Raw genomic sequence first — 23,328 nt, 5'->3', positions numbered from 1 at the left:
GTGCTCGGCTGTCTCAGTGACTCACATAGAAGTGAAGCATGTATACGTACAACCACCCGGTCATTCATTCTCCACATTTTCAGGTGAGTATGGGGTCCCTGACCCAAATAAAGATCCAGTTCCCGAATGTGGGGCCGCATCTATCAAACAGGGCGCATCCTGGGGTTGTGTCCTAGATGATGACTATTATTAAGTGGCCCTGGGAAACGGTGTATGAGCCGCTGTACTTACGGTGTGCCGCCATTTCAATAAGGCTTTGTAACTTCTTCACTTCCATACAGTTTGTAATGTTCAGGTCTACAAACACGGCCATGCTGAAAGAGAATCGGGCGTAGAAATAGAAGTATCATTCACCAAGTAACCTGTAAGGCGAGTCCCCCAGACACAAGACTGAGTCTAGCACTACAGGAAGCCAAAAAATGCAAGAAAACAATATGCTCCATCAGATGACACAAGATTCACTCACTACACCTTCATACCTATTAAATGTCCGAAACAAAACACCCTTGTGTGGCGGATCCTCAGGGCATGCTGTAGACGTCTGATGGGGGTCCTCCTCCTACCCCGCTGGTGGCATGGCCGCTGTGAGTGGAGAAGTGGCTGCACACGCGCATTCCCAACATTCTCTTCTATGGGAGTACTGAAAATATCCAAGATAACGTACACCACTATTTTCAGGACTCTCATAGAAGTGAATAAGGAGCCACACATGCAGGGCGGCCCCCTCATCACAGGGCGCGAGGCGGCCCCCCCATCACAGGAGCGCAGAGCGGCCCCCCCATCACAGGAGCGCAGGGCGGCCCCCCATCACAGGGGGAGCAGGACAGGTAAACAATTGGAATTATTTTATGGCATGTTCCTTGGATACATTACAGCAGCGGTGGCGGACCTGTGGCACGCAGTCCTCCCTGTGGGCACAAGCGCCATTGCCTTTCAGCACCAGTGGAGCAGCGGGTGAGGAGCCCAGCAGCGCCAGCCCTTCAGCTCAATCTGCATCCAAGGACACAGCTGAAGTGTATCGCAGCACACAAATATGCCGGGTCCATGCGCCGCAATACACACTGCTGGCCAATCAGAAGCCAGCAGCTGATGTCAGCACACACGTGATTGGTGCATGGCTGTGATGTCACGCACCGCCCCGTCACTTTGACGCTGATGTCAGCTGCCAGCTTCAGAAAACGACGCGGCGCCCTGGGGGAGAGGACGGAAGGCGAGGAGCCATGTTTATCGTGTTTTTTCTCTTCTATGTATTGAACAGTTGCGCCGGCCATATGGGGGACATATACCAGAACGGGGGAGCGTATACCTGGATGGAGGGGGTGGGGGGAGAGCACATACCAGGTTGGGAAGCACTGCCTTTATATCTGCAGTCTGGTCCACCTGCTCTCGTCTGTGGCTGCTCTCTGCTGCCCCGCCTGCTCTCATCTGTGGCTGCTCTCTGCTGCCCCGCCTGCTCTCATCTGTGGCTGCTCTCTGCTGCTCCGCCTGCTCTCGTCTGGCTGCTCTCTGCTGCCCCCGCCTGCTCTCGTCTGTGGCTGCTCTCTGCTGCCCCGCCTGCTCTCATCTGTGGCTGCTCCCTGCCTGCTCTCGTCTGGCTGCTCTCTGCTGCTCCCTGCCTGCTTTCATCTGTGGCTGCTCTCTGCTGCCCCCGCCTGCTCTCGTCTGTGGCTGCTCTCTGCTGCCCCCGCCTGCTCTCGTCTGTGGCTGCTCTCTGCTGCCCCCGCCTGCTCTCGTCTGTGGCTGCTCTCTGCTGCCCCCGCCTGCTCTCGTCTGTGGCTGCTCTCTGCTGCCCCCGCCTGCTCTCGTCTGTGGCTGCTCTCTGCTCCCTGCCTGCTCTCGTCTGTGGCTGCTCTCTGCTGCCCCCGCCTGCTCTCGTCTGGCTGCTCTCTGCTGCCCCGCCTGCTTTCATCTGTGGCTGCTCTCTGCTGCCCCCGCCTGCTCTCTTCTGTGGCTGCTCTCCGCCGACCCCGCCTCCTCTTGTCCATGGCTGCTCTTTGCTGCCTCCGCCCGCTCTCTGCATGAGCTGTTTTTTCTTAACTAAACCCCGAGTATTCAGGTTATATTGCCAGGTTGGCACTTTGTGATAAGTGGGTTTGGGTTGCAGTTTGGGCTCTCGGTCTGTATAAGGTTCCCCACCACTGCACTATGTGTTCCTGTGATGGGCGGACCCCCTTAATCAGTGACCTCGTCCCTCCGCACACATCAGTATCTCACAGCCACAAGGTAATTGGAGTTGTGTTTTTTAGGGTTTTGCCATTAAATTTTGCCCTCTGCCTTAGAAATAATGAGTTCTGCACCTGCCCTCCCCAGCGCTCCATGCTCTCACGCTGCAGCGGTGACACCACGTCAGCAGCCCTGCTACAATCACTGAGCTCACAGTCTTGTGCCCTATTCAGAAATCCCTGAGCTCAGTGATTGGCTGCAGCGCTGCTGACATTATGTCACTGGTGCAGGCAGAAAGGTGGATGCATGTGCCAGGAGAGCTCTGCTGCGCCAGGTCCGGCCAAAAGTCGCAGAATGTTTGGGCAGACTGATTACGCCACCGTGTTTTGGCAAGAATTCTGTTAAAAACAACCAAAATGAATCAGATGACGAGCTCTATGGCAACCAGAACGGCAGTCGTCCATGCAGCCATGCAGAAGCCTGGTAAAGCTGCATAACAATCCGCGTGGGAGCTGAAATGGTTAACACCTGGTTACCGGAAACAACGAGAACCGCATGAGCCCGATCGCTGCACGATCACCTACATCTGCTGCTGCTGCTCCCGCACGTGTCCGCTTCCCCACACAGAACGCAGCAGCGTCCACGTGATCCGGCAGTCACCGCTCTGACCAATCAGAGCTCGGTAACAGAATACAGGCGGGGTTTCCTGTACTGGACAACTGTCACATTCCCTGGGTGAATTCTTGTGCCGGTATCACGCACTGTATGAGAGCGGCTGGGATTCGTTAGCGGGTTATGTTACTTTTGCCCTTGTTGTGTGGCTGATCCCTGTATGACCACGTGGCTCGGTGTTTGGGTCTCGGCTATGACTGGAGACAGTGCCGGTGATTGCCGGTGGCCCGTGAGGAGCCGGTTGTGGGGTCTCGTTGTGAACCTCCTGCAGCCGCCTGTGAAATTGCATTCAAATAAATGGCCTCAAAATGACAGAAAAGTGTTTATTTCTTTCCTTCCACGTTCCAATCTATGAAGCAGCAATTCCACTGTTGTTTTTTTTTAACCTGTTCCCCAAGCACGAGTGAGGGGTTCTCTGTAGGCCTAAAGGGCTTTGTTCTAGCTAGTAGCCCCATCTCGGCGCAGTCACACGGCCGTGTAACACTGGCCACGGTGGCATCCCAATCCTCGGACTGGCCGGCGGCTCTGCTGACCTGCACATGGCAGCTTCGCGTATTTCTATGCAGCCCTCCTGCTCCGGTCAGCAGAGCCACCAGCCAGTCCATGCACTGCGATGCGATCGTCGTCCATTATATGGCTGACTGCAGGCTTAGGATGCCTGTCCCCGCCGAGGATAGATATCCTACACAGAAATGAGCGCCAATAAGTGACTAAATAAATAGTTTATTAGTGATGATGATATCTATAGAACTACACAAAAGAGGAGGGAGCTGGCTGGGAGGGTGATGCAGATTGGAGCATATAAATGTACATGCATTACAGTAATGAAACACTAGATGGCGCAGTAACTATAATATAAGCCAAAAAAACATGGAAAGCACTAAAGAACATGTAATGTAACCCACCACCCCACCAGGGATGGACAGCAGCCTTTCCCAAGATTTTAATCATTAACCAGGACAGCCATGATTTGGAGCGAGCACTATTAATGCTCATGCCAGTGAGGGAGGCGGTGACATGTAGAACCAGTGGAGCGAGTAATGCGCTGAGGCTAGAAGCTTTGGTTATACTGTCAGCTTAAGCTCACAGACTCCCTTTTATAGACTTATAAGATTCTAGTTTACACATTTGTTTCCTGATCATTGACCTGTCTAGACAGGCTGCCAATTACAGGATAAATGAGCAAAATGGTCAGGTTAATTGACTTATAAGCTTGCGGACATTAATCCTGTAACGCCAAGGACGAAGGCAAACAACAATACTATGAGCGGTCGCTCCATGCACATGAAATTGCGGTCAGCCTGTCTATACCGATTACTTGCAATTTAACAACCTATTGTCTTTCATACAACGTCTGCAGTTGGCCAGTGTGAATGCGGACGTATTCTTCCTGTTTCCCCATTATGCGGACCCTAAAACTACCCAAGCCTGTCATGTTACCTAATGGAGTTATCCAACACTTTGTGGTTTTTTTTTTTAGAGGGCCAAGAACTTACTGGCAGGCAGTTGCTAAGTACTTGCCTGTTTTGTCTTGCAGTGATCTGCTCCTGACTCAAAGCAGTCGGACAGCTCTTGCCGGCGATTCTTCCTCTTCTAGTGATGTCACATCGGCAGAGCAGCTTCTTCTCTTCTGCTCTGCTCTGCCAAGATGGCATCTTTGCCAGTATCATGCCGATTGACAGCCGGCTCCCCTTTACCTAACTGCAGAGAGCCAGCCATCAATCAGCATGACATCAGTCTCGGCAGTGATGTCCCGTCGACAGCAGAAAAGAAGAAAAAGAGCTGACCCCTTTAACTAGAAAGTGTAGTTGAATTAGTTTAATAACAATGTAAGAGATGTCAATCGTAATCAGAGAGCCACTGTGTCTCATTGTACTGTCTCTGAGACCACATAAGGGCATCATCACATTGTTACTGCATTATATGTGTCACTATTATTAATATATTATTATTATCATTATTAATAATAATTTCTATTTTTTTTCTCCAGTGGAAAATGTGGGTACACAAACTGGCAGTCCTGTCTGTGGCACTTTCAGGTGTATTCACCCACAAATGTCGTGAGTACTTTTGGGTTAGATTTCTTATTACTAGCAGTGACACATGAAATGACTTTAGGTCATCTCTTTATAAAACTGTCACAAAAGTGTTAAAATAATTGTTTATAGACAGAATATATGGAAGACTATGGGCGATGTTGGTATGCCTACTTTATTCTCCAAATATTTCCCAATGCTTGGAAATGACAGTTCAAGCTTCAAATGTACCGTATTTTTCGGACTATAAGACGCACCGGACCATAAGACGCACCCCAAATTTGGGGTGAAAATTGCAGAAAAAAAGATTTTTTATAAGATGGGGGTCCGTCTTATTGTCCGAATTTACAGTATCTTACCTGAGGGCTGGTGGTGGCAGAGCAGGGTCACAGGAGGCATGGCGGCGGCAGAGGTGGGGTGATGCGGTACGGCGTGCACCTGAGCAGGGTCCCTTCCTGCTTAGGTGGGTGACGCCACGGCCTGGTGTCCATGGGAGGGTGGCAGCAGTGGTTACCGACAGAGGTGCTGGGATGAGGAGGCACAGTGAGAAGTATGGCGTGAGAGGGGTCCCTTTCCCCGGTGAGGTGATGCAGCAGCCCGATAATGCAGCAGAGCCGGGTGAATCCTGTTGTTACCGCGGTGGCAGAGGTGTGGAGATGAGGAGGCGCAGTGAGCGGGGTCCCTTTCCCCGGTGAGGTGATGCAGCAGCCCCGGTAATGCAGCAGAGCCGGGTGAATCCTGTTGTTACCGCGGTGGCAGAGGTGTGGAGATGAGGAGGCGCAGTGAGCGGGGTCCCTTTCCCCGGTGAGGTGATGTAGCAGCCCCGGTAATGCAGCAGAGCCGGGTGAATCCTGTTGTTATCGGTGCGCGCGGCCATCTTCCTGAGGCCGCGCGTTCGCAGATGGAGCTCTGCTGCCCGGGGCTTCAGGAAAATGGCCGCCGCGATCCCCATCTGTGCACGCGCGGCATCCTGTGGCCATTTTCCTGAAGCCCCGGGCAGCAGAGCTCCATCTGCGAACGCGCGGCCTCAGGAAGATGGCCGCGCGCACCGACAAAAACAGGATTCACCCGGCTCTGCTGCATTACCGGGCTGCTGCATCACCTCACCGGGGAAAGGGACCCCGCTCACTGCGCCTCCTCATCTCCACACCTCTGCCGCCACACCTCTGCCGCCGCACCCCTGCCACCGCACCTCTGCCGCCACGGTCCACGGTAAGCGTGCATTGCGAATATAAGACGCACCCCCCATTTCCCCCCCTTTTTTTTGGGGGAAAAAGTGCGTCTTATATTCCAAAAAATACGGTATTTCCTTTTGATAATGGTAAACTTTTCTTTGTATTTACTCATGTGTTGCCTAAGAAAAATATGGTATTCGCCATAATATAACTTATTGTTGCATGCTACAAAGCTTCCTTGTGTGTGTAGCAGAGCACTCACCAGGTAGTGGAAGATTTCTGGATACATTAAGAGTGAGATAAAAGCCATAGGGAAACTAATCAAATGATGTTCTGCATACACACCAGGTTTTTTGGGGTGGGCTTTGGAAACTTTTCAGCTGTTTCCTTTAATATACAGTGGGGAAAAAAGTAGTCAGCCACCAATTGTGCAAGTTCTCGCACATAAAAAGAGGAGAGAGGCCTGTAATTGACATCATAGGTAGACCACAACTATGAGAGTCAAAATGAGAAAACAAATCCATAAAATCACCTTGTCTGAGTTGGCAAGATTTATTTTGCAAAGTATGGTGGAAAATAAGTATTTGGTCACCTAAAAACATGCAAGATTTCTGGCTCTTACAGACCTGTAACTTATTCTTTAAGAGGCTCCTCTGTCCTCCACTCATTACCTGTAGTAATAGCACCTGTTTGTACTTGTTATTAGTATAAAAGACACCTGTCCACTACCTCAGTCATACTCCAAACTGCACTATGGTGAAGACCAAAGAGCTGTTGAAGGATACCAGAAACAAAATTGTAGCCCTGCACCAGGCTGGGAAGACTGAATCTGCAATAGGCAAGCAGCTTGGTGTGATGAAATCAACTGTGGGAGCAATAATAGGAAAATAGAAGACATACAAGACCACTGATAATCTCCCTAGATCTGGGGCTCCATTCAAGATCTCACCCGGTGGGGTCAAAATGATCACAAGAACGGTGAGCAAAAATCCCAGAACCACGCGGGGGGACCTAGTGAATGACCTGCGTAGAGCTGGGACCACCGTAACAAAGGCTACCATCAGTAACACAATACGCCACCAATGACTCAGATCCTGCAGTGCAAGACGTGTCCCCCTGCTTAAGCCAGTACATGTCCAGGCCCTTCTGAGGTTTGCTAGAGTGAAAACTGTAGGAAAACAAGGAGCGCAAATAGGGTATTATCCCACGTTATACAATGTGCAATTTTGATCAAAAACTGCTCATCTGGTGGTGTAGAAACAAGGCTTGTTTGTCAGCTGCTGCAGATCCATGGGTCGGCAAGCGACCTAATTACAGCTATTATCCAGGGAGATAGTGGATTATATCTGTGCTGCCAGACAAATCAGAATACAAAATATGGTTGAAGAATGATGGTGGTTTATTCTACGCATTTCAAAGTCATCAGGACTTCTTCTTCAGGAAATACCACAAAGACAGTGCTGTTACATTGCTGTTACATTGCTTATACAGTGCCTTGCAAAAGTATTCCGCCCCCTGGAACTTTTCAACCTTTTCCCACATATCATGCTTCAAACATAAAGATACCAAATGTAAATTTTTGGTGAAGAATCAACAACAAGTGGAACACAATTGTGAAGTTGAACGAAATTTATTGGCTATTTTAAATTTTTGTGGAAATTCAAAAACTGAAGAGTGGGGCGTGCAATATTATTCGGCCCCTTTACTTTCAGTGCAGCAAACTCACTCCAGAAGTTAATTGTGGATCTCTGAATGATCCAATGTTGTCCTAAATGCCTAATGATGATAAATATAATCCACCTGTGTGTAATCAAGTCTCCGTATAAATGCACCTGCTCTGTGATAGTCTCAGGGTTCTGTTTGAAGCTCAGAGAGCATCATGAAGACCAAGGAACACAACAGGCAGGTCCGTGATACTGTTGTGGAGAAGTTTAAAGCCGGATTTGGATAAAAAATGATTTCCAAAGCTTTAAACATCCCAAGGAGCACTGTGCAAGCGATCATATTGAAATGGATAGAGTATTGTGGCGCCCCAGGGTCCTGGTCGTCACATTAGCATTGCTTTCATCACGAGGAGAGTGATGTTACGCTTGAAGGCAAGAAGGGATAACTGCAACCAGGTACCACAAACATGCAACACATTCACACTCCAGGCCACCAGGGGGAGCTTTTGATCCTACTTGCTAGGTGACTCCCCATATATACTGTATATATATAACTGGTAGTCTGTAGGGAAAGTGAGTGAGTTCCAGGAAGGTCCAGTCAGGAGACGGACTGGATCAGTCTGAGGCAGCAGAAGGGTTACGGAGCTGTGTAGCCGCAGTGCAGCAGTTTCCGGAGAGAGACATTGAGAAAGCCGAATTGATTGCAGTGAACGTGCAGGAGAGCAAAGCACAGGAGAGGACATCAGGGGGAGACCAGCCCCGAGCAGGCTGACTTCTTTTGAGGCGCAGAGACCGGTAGCCAGAACACCGAGGTTGTAGGGACATCTATGACTTACATCAGAGACCGGCAGGATAGCTGAACTCCACGTTACTTGTCCGACCTAATACCCAGGAGGCACGGTGGCAACCTCAGAGGCCAGGGTGTGCTTGAGTCCCTATAAACAGCCTCAAGCCAACAGTCATACGGGTTATGTCCTATCCTACCTGGGGGACAGAGAGAGAGATAACATCTGTGAGGACCTTATGTGGGGCTTTAAGCTGTAAGGGACTACACCACCGCGGCGCTAGAGGAAGCTTTTGATTTCCACCTGGGCAAGGGGACTCCTAACTTGCCTTCAAGCTGGCCAGACCCTGCCTGCCCTGTGATCTGGTGCTCTGGACTGCGGATGCTAAAGTCTTCAGTAAACCAAGGTAAAGAGACTGCCAACCTGTGTCCTCATTCTTTACTGCACTCCTCACCATCTTATATCTACACACTGGGAGCCCTGTGGATATACTTCAACTGTGGGAAGTTATATCATCTAGCTGCCATAACATCACACCAGAGGATCCCTTAAAGTAGCGTCGGTCCCCACTGACCGAATACCACAGGTGGCGTCACGAACACAAACTTTATTCCCTTTAAAGACCTTTCCCTTTTACATGGGCGCCCAGGGCCACGGACCGGGTCGCAGCCACCGTGACATCCCTGGCGGTCGACTCAGTATCATACCACTGCAAATCTACCAAGACCCGGCCGTCCCTCTAAGCTTTCATTTGAAACAAAAAGACTGATCAGAGATTTAACCAAGAGGCCCATGATCACTCTTGATGAACTGCAGAGATCTACAGCTGAGGTGGGACAGTCTGTCCATAGGACATCAATCAGTCGTACACTGCACAAATCTGGCCTTTATGGAAGAGTGGCAAGAAGAAAGCCATTTCTCAAAGATATCCATAAAAAGTGCAGTTTAAAGTTTGCAACAAGCCACCTGGGAGACACAGCAAACATGTGGAAGAAGGTGCTCTGGTCAGATTAAATCAAAATCGATCTTTTCTGCAACAATCCAAACGATATGTTTGGCGTAAAGGCAACACAGCTCATCACCCTGAACACACCATCCCCAATGTCAAAACATGGTGGTGGCAGCATCATGGTTTGGGCCTGCTCTTCTTCAGCAGGGACAGGGAAGATGGTTAAAATTGATGGGAAGATGGATGGAGCCAAATACAGGACCATTCTTGAAGAAAACCTGTTGGAGTCTGCAAAAGACCTGAGACTGGGACGGAGATTTGTCATCCAACAAGACAATGATCCCAAACATAAAGCAAAATCTACAATGGAATGGTTCACAAACAAACGTCTCCAGGTGTTAGAATGGCCAAGTCAAAGTCCAGACCTCAATCCAATCGAGAATCTGTGGAAAGAGCTGAAAACTGCTGTCCACAAACGACCTCCATCAAACATCATTCAGTTTTTGCTGTTTGCCAAGGAAGAATGGGCAAGAATTTCAGTCTCTCGATGTACAAAACTGATAGAGACATACCCCAAGTGACTTGCAGCTGTAATCACAACAAAAGATGGCTCAACAAAGTATTAAGTTAAAGGGGCCGAATAATATTGCACGCCCCACTTTTCAGTTTTTGAATTTCCACAAAAATTTAAAATAACCAATAAATTTTGTTCAACTTCAAATTGTGTTCCACTTATTGTTGGTTCTTCACCAAAAATTTACATTTGGTATCTTTATGCTTGAAGCATGATATGCGGGAAAAGGTTGAAAAGTTCCACGGAGCCGAATACTTTCGCAAGGCACTGTATAAGCAATGTAACAGCAATGTAACAGCACTGTCTTTGTGGTATATCCTGAAGAAGAAGTCCTGATGACTTTGAAATGCGTAGAATAAACCACCATCATTCTTCAACCATATTTTGTATTCTGAGTTGTCTGGCAGCACGGATATAATCCACTATCTCCCTGGATAATAGCTGTAATTAGGTCGCTTGCCGACCCATGGATCTGCAGCAGCTGACATACATACATTCAAAATTCAAAACGCGGCGCCAAGGAATCACCTGACGTGATGCCTGGGTTCATGACACATAGAAAAACAGTAAATGGTTTTACAAATATCAATTGATAATAATAATACGGAATTATCTCTCAATTACAGAATCTGTTATGATCCGGTGACCTTGGAGCCGAATGAAACTTTCTCTGGAGTGGGTGGAAACTGTACTGACCGCAGATCCTGAACTAACGCCGCAACTAGAAGTAGCCGTGGGGTGTGCCTGAAAAACCCTAGACACCTCGACACAGCCGGAGGACTAAATACCCCTATAGATGGAAATAGGAATACTACCTTGCTTCAGAGCAGACCCCCAAAGGATAGGCAGCCCCCCACGAATATTGACTGTGAGTAGGAGGAGAAAATACATACGCAGGCAGAAAACAAGATTTAGCAAAAGAGGCCACTCTAGCTAAATAGGAAAGGATAGGACAGAATACTAGGCGGTCAGTATTAAAACCCTTCACAAAATATCCACAGCAGATAATACAAAAACTTCCACAATCTAACTAAAGATGTGGAGTGAATATCTGCAACCCCAGAGATTCCAACACAGACTGAGAAAATACTGACACAATCTAAGCTGGACAAGAAAACACAAAAGAATAGCACTGAATTATGAAGGACACAGCATGTGTGCCAAAGAAACAAAACCAGACACTTATCTTTGCTAATTTGGCAGAAAGGCAGGAGGAACCAGGCAGAGGTCCAACACCTCCCAACAACAATTGACAACTGGCAAGGACTAATGAATCCTGCACGCCTAAATACCCCAGTCAGAACTGCAATCAGCAGATACACCTGACCAGGACTGCAACTCAGGGACAACTGCATTACCACCTACAACCACCGGAGGGAGCCCAAAAGCAGAATTCACAACAAGAATCATTTGGAAAGGAGAACAGAAAAATTTAGCAAAAATATATGTGTGTGCCTCTCACGGAAAATCATCGTGTTTGGAGGAGACAAAATGCTGAATTGCATCCAAAGAACACCATACCTACTGTGAAGCATGGGGGTCACAACATCATGCTTTTAGGCTGTTTCCCTGCAAAGGGAGCAGGACGACTGATCCGTGTACATGAAAGAATGAACGGGGCCATGTATTGTGAGATTTTGAGTGCAAATCTCCTTCCATCAGCAAGGGCATTGATATGTGGATGGGTCTTTCAGCATGATAATGATCTCTAGCACACCACCAGGGCAACGAAGGAGTGGCTTCGTAAGAAGCATATGAAGGCCCTGGAGTGGCCTAGCCAATCTCCAGATATCAACCCCATAGAAAACCTTTGGAGGGAGTTGAAAGTCTGTGTTGCCCAGTGACAGGCCCAAAACATCACTACTCTAGAGGAGATCTGCATGGAGGAATGGGCCAACATACCACCAACAGTGTGTGCCAACCTTGTGAAGACTTACAGAAAACGTTTGAGCTCTGTCATTGCCAACAAAGGATATATAACAAAATATTGAGATGCACTTTTATTAATGACCAAATACTTATTTTCCACCATAATTTGCAAAATAAATCTTGCCAAATCAGACAAGGTGATTTTCTAGATTTTTTTCTCATTTTGACTCTCATAGTTGTGGTCTACCTATGATGTCAATTACAGGCCCGTGTCATCTTTATAAGTGGGAGAACTTGCACAATTGGTGGCTGACTAAATACTTTTTTTCCCCACTGTAGGTATAGGGTAGATCTCTCCATAGTTCCTGCCCAGAAAGGATTTTGGGGGACAAAAGAAACTGCTTTGGACCTGCCAGTTGTGAGAAAAGTCAGATAGAGGGGTTATTAATATCTGAAATATATTTCCTATCCACAAGATAGGTAATAAATGTCTGACCAATGGGAGTCTCATCACTGGGAATCCCACTAATTAATAGAGAGGGTACCAGTTATTACTTACAGAGTACAACCACTCTGTTGTTTTCATTAACGCCATAAACATGCTCAATCATTTCTTTAATTAAATGCCCCATTTTTATTAATCCGGAGGAGGAAAGGTTGACTCTCGATAAGTGATAATTGTCAATTGGAGGAAACATCTGTAAATCATTAATTAAAGTAGAGTAGAAAAATGTTTGCCATACGTATGTGCTCAATGTTGTGTGAAGGAGAACCTGTACTAATAAACTACTCTAACTTTATTTCCATTCTTAGTGGATTCTTCTATTTCTGAGATGAAGCAAAACATTCTGAACATGTTGTCTTGCTGGGATGAAAACCCCAATAGTGACTCTAAATCTAAACCTGGGTATCCTGCTGGTGGAGAGGGCTATGGGTACAGGAGCTACAAGGAAGTGAAGAAATACGAAAACAATGCAAAAGGTGATAATTATGTAATTGTAAAGTATAAATGCAAGACATTTGTTCATTTTGAAACATCTTTAAGGCACAAAGTATAACAAATTATGACTATGATGACAATAATAGCTGCCAAAAAGACAGTACACAATAAGCATTTGGTGTTTATAATGGGTTGTTTTAGTGGCTTTATTGTCTTCTTCTTTTCACATTCAAATTGATCAGTTTCCAAAAAAAGTGAAGCTCAATAAAACATGTGATGTACAATATACGATTCTGCACACTGTGCTATAAAGAGCGTCTCAATACCATCTGGTGTGATTGTAGATGGAGTATACATGCTGACCACAGAAGATGGAGTGATGTACCAGACCTACTGTGACATGACAACTAGTGGTGGAGGTTGGACACTGGTGGCCAGTATCCATGAAAACAATATGAATGGCAAATGCACAGTAGGAGATCGCTGGTCCAGTCAGAATGGAGACAACCTCAATAATCCTAAAGGAGATGGTAACTGGGATAACTACGCCACATATGGCCTACCTGATGGAGCCACCAGTGATGATTATAAGGTCATTTGGCAAATATCTTTATTTTTCATTGTTCTACCCTTGTGATGCTTTAAAAACCACTTGTACCTTTACATTACCTGAATACATTATATTTATATTTTTTCTTGAATATTTGTCGTTAAAACATTTTTTCATAGAAATTAATAACTAAAAAAATCTGTATTGCTCAAACATACTGTATTTTTAGGCATGTATTAGAGCAAAGAGATTGAGCAGGACCCTGTGTAAGGTGCCGGAGCAATGTAGTCGTGGACGAGGTGCTACTTCCGCTGACTCTGGCACCCTACAAAACCATGCCCCAGTGTGCTGCTGTGTGTGGGGTGCATCACACTTACTTGTGGCCCATAGGTCTCCACTGGCTCCAGGCTTTAATCTCCCAGAACCTTTGCAGCAAACAACCCAAGGTACATTGAATTCGTTAGGGCCGATCGGGTTACAGTCTTTCCCACAGGTACCGGACATAATTTCAGCCCTAGTTTTTGGTTTGGGTAGATCATCTCTCTTGCTAACTCCTCTAGCACTAGGAATTCTTCTCCACTACAAAGCAGTGCACCCGGACTCCATCACTTCCCGTCTCTGAGAGTTTGAGTCCATCTTTCCCTGCACCTTCGCAGGCTTACTGCACCCAAAGGCCCCAATGTCCATCTTGAGTTTCTCAGGCCGATAGAGGGTTCTATGACAATCCACTGCCCCGAGTATCAGGCTCACATTGTCTCTAGCAACCTTTTGCCTATGACCACTGCTGTCACTTTACCACATGTTCTCTAACTGCCCTTGGCGCTTCCTGAACTTGGCAGTAACTCTCAGTTCCCCCCTCCATAATCTGGGTTGATCATCACAGTTAACTTTGTCTAGGCTAAACTGCAGCCCCAGCGGGTTTTACGTTCAGATAACATACATTAATATAAAATACATTTAACCCCTTAGGGTGTCAGAGAGTAGAACATCATCACCACCACCCCTACACTTGATCCAGTGGTTACTTTAACATTCCATTGCCGCAAGACCTGAGCACTGTGAACCTCCTACTACCTGAGACCTTCCTGGCACCTCTTCTGCCTTATAGAACTCCACAACTTCATGAAGCGGCAGAGCAGCCACCTGCTTATCAGACGAAGCGAACGGGGTCCCACAGGCAGTAGGAGGTTCACAGTGCTGTGGTCTGACTGCCATTTTCTACAGATGTGGTTACTTGACCAATATTCTGCAAATTGTTCAACTCTAGCATGTGTATCACATTTTCTAAATCTTAAAGGTGTTTTCTCATTTTGTATTTTAAGAAGAGCAGTGCTTCCTGCCTCTCAATTTCTTGTTTGCTGATGGGCAGAGCGCTCCTAAAGATTGACAGCCTGGACCAATGGTTATGTCACACAACTGCTCCAAACTGTGCAGTCTTCCATGATGCAAGCAGAGGAAGCTTTGCCTTTGTAGCCTCAGAGGAGCACAGGGGGGATTGAGGCTGGCTGGATACAGTGATCTGATGAGCTTCAAAACAGCACTTTCAAGCTCTGGAGCACAGAGTTTGCAAGTACAGTACACTCCTCTTGCCTAGGAACCGGGCCACCACTGACAGACTGCAGAAGTGGTCGATAACCTAAGCAATGAGAAGGAAACTTTAGAATTAAAAATCCCTCTGTTTTTGAGAACAGAAAGGAATTTCAGTAAGAGGTATATTGCAAGATTTACTTATTTTTACAACCTCAGTTTTAAAAAAAGTTGAGACACTGCATAAAATGAAATTGATGGCAATAACACATCTCAAAAAGGTTGGGAAAGGGTTAACAAAAGACTGTAAAAGTAGGTGAAACTAATGAAAAAGCAGCTGGAGTGTCAATTTTCATCTAAGTCACATTATTCTGTATAAAAAGAGCCTATTGGAGAGGCAGAGTCTCTCGGAAACAAATATTGTCAGAGGTTGACCTATCTGTGAATAACTGCGTCTAAAAATTTGAACAATTTCAGCAAATGTTCCTTAATGTAAAATTACAAAGATTTGGGAGATCCCATTATCTACAGTAAATAATATAATCAAAGGATCACAATCCCCTGTGCACATTGACTCTTCCAGAATCTCTGTTTCTTTTCATATTTCATACTGTATATGGTAGGATATTCAAAGTGTTTTAAAGGCTATGGTCCATATTGGATGCTTGTGATCTATGGGCATTAGTGTCTATTTCAAGGGCAGCTTTACACATCCTGAAAGTCACAATCAATGCTGGGTATTATACAGGAAAGGTATATATATACTGTATATTGTAGGGTTTCACTCGCTCATGTGCGATGGCTGACACTCAAGAGGCACGTTCCATCAAAAGTTCAAAGGTTTATTGCTCCATAAACCACATAGCAAAAACAGAAAACAAATGGCCTTTAGCTCAGGCAAAGAAAAAAACAAGTGTCCAGTCCTTCAGGCTCAGTCATGGAGCCCTAACGCACTCTGGAGGCTAACACCTCCACACATATATCCTCTGTGTTAAGCATTAGCCTTTCTTTTATAGGTCTAACCACACCCAGAACCCATGATTAGACATGTGGTTATGACATCACCACAGGTCCTGAAACACATATAGTTAGGCATGGTTACATCACAGCGGCAAGCCACCTATGTGACACATATCTCCTGTCGACTAGACAACCTTTAGCCACGCTACATACCTCCCCCCTCTGCTTAAAGCCGTGGGGCTTGGCACTTTCCCCCACTAGACAAGGGATTCTTGACAGGGCATCAGCATTACCATGCAGCTTCCCAGCCCTATGTTCCACATGGAAACAGAAGTCCTGCAGGGCTAAGAACCAGCGGGTGACCCTAGCATTTCTACCCTTCGTTTCCCTCATCCATCTAAGTGGGGCATGGTCGGATATCAGTCTAAATTTACGTCCCAGCAGATAATACCGTAATGTTTCCACCGCCCACTTTATGGCCAAACACTCCTTCTCTACGACTGAGTAGTTCTTTTCAGACGAGGACAGCTTCCTTCTCACATAGAGAACAGGATGCTCCTCCCCACGTAGTTCTTAGGAAAGGACTGCTCCTACCCCAACATCTAAAGCATCTGTCTGAAGAATAAACTCTTTCTTGAAGTTTGGGGCCTCTTTCATTTCTTGGAAGGCTGACTCTGTTTCTTCAGACCATTTAACCATTACTGATTTTGTCCCTTTTAGCAGATCAGTCAGAGGCGCAGCCATCGTGGCGAAGTTTGGGATGAACCTCCTGTAATATCCCACGATTCCCAGGAAGGCTTTAACTTGCTTTTTGGAAACTGGTTTTGGCCATGTTTGAATTGCCTCCACTTTACTGATTTGGGGTTTTATTTCTCCATGACCCACTATATATCCAAGGTACTTAGCTTCTCCTTTACCCAAGGCACACTTCTTCGGGTTTATTGTAAACCCCGCCTCTCTTATAGCATCAAACACCGTTGGACCTTTTCCAGATGACTCTCCCAGTCCGGGCTAAAGATGACGATATCATCCAGGTATGCAGCAGCGTATGCCTTATGGGGTGCAAGGATTCTATCCATAGCCCTCTGGAAGGTTGCCAGAGCTCCCTGTAGGCCAAACGGGATCCTGACATACTGGAAGCACCCATCTGGTGTAGAAAACGCCGTCTTCTGCTTGGCTTCCTGTGCCATGGGTATCTGCCAATACCCCTTCGTCAAATCCAAGGTGGTTATATACCTGGCGAGCCCCAGCCTTTCGATGAGCTCATCAACGCGGGGCATGGGATATGCGTCAAACTTGGAACTTCCTATAGTCGTTGCAAAATCTCCACTCCCCATCAGGTTTTGGGACCAGGACAATTGGGCTTGACCAACTGCTCTTGGATTCCTCAATGACTCCAAGCTTCAACATACGCTCCACTTCCTTGGAGATTATTTCTCGACGGGCCTCAGGAATTCGATAGGGCTTCACGTTCACACGCACATGTGGCTCTGTCAGGACCTCGTGCTCTATGACCTTCGTGTACCCAGGCAACTCAGAAAACAGGTCCCTGTTCTTCTGGAGTAACTCCCGGCACTGCTGTTTCTGGGCCTCGATAGCATCTCCGCTATAGTAACCCCTCCAACCTCACCTTCTGGGTTGCTTAGCAAAGATGGAGTTACTGCCGGCTCTCTATCCTGCCATGGCTTGATGAGGTTGACATGGTAGACTTGGATTGGTTTCCGTCTACCTGGTTGGTGAATTTTTGAATTTTATAGTTTACCTCACCAAGCTTCTCTACGACCTCATATGGCCCTTGCCATTTGGCCAAGAACTTGCTCTCCACTGTCGGAACTAACACAGTTTGAACTGCCTAACTCTTGCAGACCGGTTGTAGACCCTGGCCTGAGCTTCTTGTGCCTGGAGGATGTGTTCTTTCACGATAGGCATCACCTTTGCAATCCTCTGCTGCATCAGGGCCACATGCTCAATGACGCTTCTGTGGGGCGTAACTTCGGCTTCCCAAGTTTCCTTGGCTATATCCAGGAGTCCTCTCGGATGTCGGCCATATAGAAGCTCAAACGGTGCGAACCCTGTGGAGGCCTGTGGAACTTCACGAATGGGAAACATCAGATATAGTAAGAGTCAATCAGTCTCTTCCGTCTTTCTCTATAGCTTTTCTCAGCATGCTCTTCAGTGTCTTGTCAAATCTCTCAACAAGACCATCTGACTGGGGATGGTACACCGAGGTCCTCAACTGGGAGATTTTCAGGACTTTGCCTAACTCCCTCATCACCTTGCTCATGAAATGTGTCCCCTGGTCAGTCAGAATCTCCTTCGGCAGACCTGTCTGGGAAAACACATGGACCAACTCGCGGGCTATACTCTTCGAGGAAGAATTTCGCAGAGGAATTGCCTCAGGATAGCGTGTGGCATAGTCCAGGATGACTAATATATACTGATGGCCCCGGGCTGATTTAACTAAGAGACCGACCAAGTCCATGGCAATTCTCTCGAATGGTACCTCAATAATGGGCAATGGCACAAGGGGGCTCCGGAAATGAGGAGTGGGGGCAGTTAGCTGACATGTAGGGCAAGACCTGCAATAGTTCACTATTTCCCGGTGACACCCGGGCCAATAGAACCTCTGCACAACCCGTTCCTGCGTTTTTTCCACCCCTAGGTGTCCACCCAAGATGTGTGAATGGGCCGTATCCAATACCTTCCGTCTATATGGACCCGGCACTACCAACTGCTCTATCAACTCCTCCTTTATTTTCGTGACTCGGTACAACTCCCCATTCATCAGAAAATAGGGAAATCTTGTGTCTGCCCCTGGCTCCTGTACAACCCCATTAATAACTGTGACATTATTAAAGGCTTCCCTCAGAGTGGGGTCCCTATGTTGGGCAGTCCCAAAATTTTCACCGGTTACCTCTAACTCCAGAATGTCAGATGCAGGGGACACTTCCTCCTTATCCCCAACCAAGACACAAAAAGGAAACCTGTCTGTTTCTGGGTGTGGCAATACCTTTTAAGGGTTCATTGGTTCCCTACTCTTGCTAGCGACCTCAGAACCCTTACCCCACAAATCCCAATACAAACAGAAATCCCGACCAATAATTATAGGGTGCAACAAGTCCCGAACGACGCCGACTTCATGGGACTCAGTGCCACACGCCATTTCAATATCCACCCTCGCCATAGGGTAGTCCTTTGCATCACCATGTATGCACCGCACGCCAACCTTCTTTCCCGGGAGCAGGTGGAGAGGGAAAGTGGCCCTCACCAGGGTCACTAAGCTCCCCGAGTCTGACAGCGCCATTACTGCTCGACCGTTCACCTTTACAGAACACGCTTGAGGCCCCTCGTTGGGCGGAGAGTTCACACTGCAGGCTGGATATGCATAGTATGAACTGCGGCGGTCTATGCTGCAGTCCAACTGCTCAGTGGTCTGGGAACAACGGGCAGCTATATGTCCTGGCCCGTGCCACCTCCAGCAAATAATATCACCCATAGGGACCTTGGGCACCACCTCCCCCACCCTTTGTGACCTTGGACGCCCCACCCCTTTTTGGGACTCAGCACCTTTCTGGGACCCCCAGTACGGCATGGGCTGCCTCCCGAAGGAGCCTTCCATCCCTTGGTATCTCTCGACCAGTCCGATCAGTTCGTCGGCATTCTGGGGATCACCCTGGGCAACCCAAGTCTGTATGGACCTCGGGAGGGAATGCACAAATCATCATCACCCGTTCTATCATCTGTGCAGGTGTAGAGGACTCTGGCTGCAGCCATTTCTGGACCAGGTGCAACTGGTCAAACAATTGGGAGCGAGGCGGTTTGTCCCGGTGATAGGCCCACCAGTGAATTCGCTGTGCCCTAACAGTCAGTGTCACCCCCAAACGTGCGAGAATCTCGGCTTTCAATTTGTGATACTCCTTGGCATCCTGCAAGGTCAAATCATAGTACGCCTTCTGAGGTTCCCCCGTCAGGTAAGGCGCCAATACCTCTGCCCACTGCTCTGGCGGAAGTTTTTCCCTCTCAGCGACCCTCTCAAACACCGTCAGGAAGGCCTCAACATCATCTCCGGGAGTCATTTTCTGCAATGCGCGTCTTCCGGACGTGGGTGTCATCAGCCAGACCTGGGGTTGGGGTGCTTGTCTTGCCCTGGATGGCGGTTGCCAGAAGCTGCATCTGCTGCCGTTGCTCCTGCTGGTACTGTTGTATCTGCTTCCGTTGCTCCTGCTGGCTCTGCCGCTGCTCCTGCTGGCTCTGTTGTATCTGCTGCATCTAGAGTTGAGCGACTTTCATTTTTTTAAGATCGAGTCGGGTTTTGTGAAACCCGATTTTGTCCAGAGTCGAGTCGAGTGCAGTCGGCCGATTATCGCTAAAAGTCGGGGATCGACCGAAACACGAAACCCAATGCAAGTCAATGGGGAAGCATAGTCGGCAGTGAGTGGAGGCCAGGAAAACACCTACAGTGCCCATTTTAATGCCAAAAACATCCATTCTTGTTTCTGAAGCTTGTCAATCTTAATTAACTTTATAATAATAGTTGGGCATAGGGAATTGGGGGTCATTTGGCAAAAGTTGTGGGGGGAGTAGGGCTGGCTCAAGTTTTTCGTGAGCCCAGGAAATGCGGACTACATCACGGCGGTGTTGCAGGGAAAGGTAAGTATTTCAACGTTGCAAGTGCTGTGATCCTGAGCAAGCAGGGGGGGCCCACTCGTTCGCATTGGCACTGGCACAGGGCCCCTCAAAGTACAGCGGTGTGTTTGCATGGCGGGGGCGCCTCCCACCAGCAGCGACACTTTTGCGTACTCTGAGGGGCCCTGTGCCAGTGACGTCGCCAACGAGTATGCCCCCCCACCTGATAAAGGAACCTGCACTTTCATCTGCACCTTCCTCTCTGTCCCTGTGTAAGGTGGTATAACATGCGGGAAGGGGAACCTTACTTTCAGCAGGGTCAGATTTGGCTGTGTAGAGTATAAGGGGAATGTAGTGGTCTAGGTCAATGTACCAGCAGACTCATCTAGCAGTGGCTGGGCAATGGGCAGGATGAGGAGGAAACAGATATAGGGCCAAAGAATAAAGTAGGCTAAATGCAGTTCAAAATTGGTAACAGGACTAAACAGGCGGCATTGCTTTGTTCAGTGGAGTAGCAAACCCAAGAGCAGCAGACACTGTTTCAAGGGCCTAACCACACTAGTAGGCCAAATGCAGTTTAATATCTGATAGTATAGGGCGAAAGCCAGAATGTGGAAGCTCAGCTTTGTTCAGTTGAGGACAACACCAGGCAGGGGCAGACAGACACCTTTAGTAGGCCGGAACAGCCAATTTTTTTTAAAAAACAGCAGTTAGTAAGAGGCAGAAGGTAGAAGCTCAGCTTTATTCAGTTGAGGACAACACCAGGCAGGGGCAGACCCCTTTAGTAAGCCGGAACAGCCAATTGCATTTTTAAAAATGGTAATTTGGAACTGAAGGTTGAAGCTCAGCTTTATTCAGTTGAGGACAACACCAGGCAGGGGCAGACAGACACCTTTAGTAGGCCGGAACAGCCAATTGCATTTTTAAAAATGGTAATTTGGAACTGAAGGTTGAAGCTCAGCTTTATTCAGTTGAGGACAACACCAGGCAGGGGCAGACAGACACCTTTAGTAGGCCGGAACAGCCAATTGCATTTTTAAAAATGGTAATTTGGAACTGAAGGTTGAAGCTCAGCTTTATTCAGTTGAGGACAACACCAGGCAGGGGCAGACAGACACCTTTAGTAGGCCGGAACAGCCAATGGCATTTTTAAAAATGGTAATTTGGAACAGAAGGTTGAAGCACAGCTTTGTTCAGTTGAGGACAACACCAGGCAGGGGCAGACAGACACCTTTAGTAGGCCGCAACAGCCAATTTTTTTTAAAAAACAGCAGTTAGTAAGAGGCAGAAGGTAGAAGCTCAGCTTTATTCAGTTGAGGACAACACCAGGCAGGGGCAGACCCCTTTAGTAGGCCGGAACAGCCAATTGCATTTTTAAAAATGGTAATTTGGAACTGAAGGTTGAAGCTCAGCTTTATTCAGTTGAGGACAACACCAGGCAGGGGCAGACAGACACCTTTAGTAGGCCGGAACAGCCAATTGCATTTTTAAAAATGGTAATTTGGAACTGAAGGTTGAAGCTCAGCTTTATTCAGTTGAGGACAACACCAGGCAGGGGCAGACAGACACCTTTAGTAGGCCGGAACAGCCAATTGCATTTTTAAAAATGGTAATTTGGAACTGAAGGTTGAAGCTCAGCTTTATTCAGTTGAGGACAACACCAGGCAGGGGCAGACAGACACCTTTAGTAGGCCGGAACAGCCAATGGCATTTTTAAAAATGGTAATTTGGAACAGAAGGTTGAAGCACAGCTTTGTTCAGTTGAGGACAACACCAGGCAGGGGCAGACAGACACCTTTAGTAGGCCGGAACAGCCAATTGCATTTTTAAAAATGGTAATTTGGAACTGAAGGTTGAAGCACAGCTTTATTCAGTTGCAGCTTCTTGGCAATAATATAAAGAAGACGAGACAGGACAACACTCGTTGGATGCCATATCTGTGTTTTCACTGGAAAAAAAACTGTCATTTAACTACTTGTAGGAGAAAGTTTTTGTAGCTGGAGGCCACTTTTTGTATTGTACCAGTTTTTGGTTGTATGTTTGGAACTGAAGGTTGAAGCTCAGCTTTATTCAGTTGAGGACAACACCAGGCAGGGGCAGACAGACACCTTTAGTAGGCCGGAACAGCCAATTGCATTTTTAAAAATGGTAATTTGGAACAGAAGGTTGAAGCACAGCTTTATTCAGTTGCAGCTTCTTGGCAATAATATAAAGAAGACGAGACAGGACAACACTCGTTGGATGCCATATCTGTGTTTTCACTGGAAAAAAAACTGTCAGTTAACTACTTGTAGGAGAAAGTTTTTGTAGCTGGAGGCCACTTTTTGTATTGTACCAGTTTTTTGTTGTATGTTTGGAACTGAAGGTTGAAGCTCAGCTTTATTCAGTTGAGGACAACACCAGGCAGGGGCAGACACCTTTAGAAGGACGGAAAAGCCAATTTTTTTAAAAACAGCAGTTAATCTGAGCCAGAAGGTAGAAGCTCAGCTTTATTCAGTTGAGGCCAACTTGAATTAGGGACTGCAGACAGACTTTGCAGGCTGTCCCTTGTGTGGACCATGCATCCAATACATTAACCCATTGAGCCACAAAGGACACGTAACCTTCCGTGGCCAGGCCTACAGGTCCATGTGTCTGTTGTCAGGTATACCTTTGGACTGACAAATTGACAGAATGCAAGGACAATGCGGTCTTTAACATGCAGGTGGAGGGGTGGGATGGCTTTTCTCGCAAAATAATTGTCAACTGGGTAGCTCATAGCGTGGTATATCGTAGTTCATCCTGGCTTTATTAATATTAAATTAAATTAAAAAATAGGCTCTATGCACTTTATAATTG

At 47.2% G+C, this 23,328-nt stretch overlaps 2 protein-coding genes across 3 annotated transcripts in view; one reads left to right on the top strand and one right to left on the bottom strand.

Moving 5' to 3' along the window:
• Nucleotides 1–3,003, bottom strand: part of RPP30 (ribonuclease P/MRP subunit p30) — a 49,201-nt gene extending 46,198 nt beyond the window's left edge. Inside the window, exons 1-2 of one of the 2 annotated variants that reach the window (XM_077258951.1) lie at nucleotides 2,748–3,003; nucleotides 232–314 (exon numbers count right to left, since the gene is read on the bottom strand). In XM_077258951.1, the coding sequence (XP_077115066.1) occupies nucleotides 232–313 (82 nt within the window). In that variant the 5' untranslated portion in view covers nucleotide 314; nucleotides 2,748–3,003. Of the gene's footprint in view, nucleotides 1–231; nucleotides 315–2,699 lie in introns of both variants that reach the window. The other variant, XM_077258952.1, reaches the window with a different exon arrangement.
• The window catches only part of LOC143769907 (intelectin-1-like), a 128,556-nt gene that overhangs the window by 38,007 nt on the left and 67,221 nt on the right, over nucleotides 1–23,328 (top strand). The window contains exons 2-4 of the mRNA XM_077258949.1: nucleotides 4,826–4,895; nucleotides 12,701–12,868; nucleotides 13,172–13,419. Of these exons, the coding sequence (XP_077115064.1) occupies nucleotides 4,832–4,895; nucleotides 12,701–12,868; nucleotides 13,172–13,419 (480 nt within the window). The 5' untranslated portion in view covers nucleotides 4,826–4,831. The remainder of the gene's footprint in view (nucleotides 1–4,825; nucleotides 4,896–12,700; nucleotides 12,869–13,171; nucleotides 13,420–23,328) is intronic.

This window comes from Ranitomeya variabilis, chromosome 4 (assembly GCF_051348905.1).
Source record: "Ranitomeya variabilis isolate aRanVar5 chromosome 4, aRanVar5.hap1, whole genome shotgun sequence".
Lineage (NCBI taxonomy): Eukaryota > Metazoa > Chordata > Amphibia > Anura > Dendrobatidae > Ranitomeya > Ranitomeya variabilis.
The sequence above is the reverse complement of the archived record's forward strand: the minus strand, read 5'-3'. Positions and strand labels throughout refer to the sequence as shown.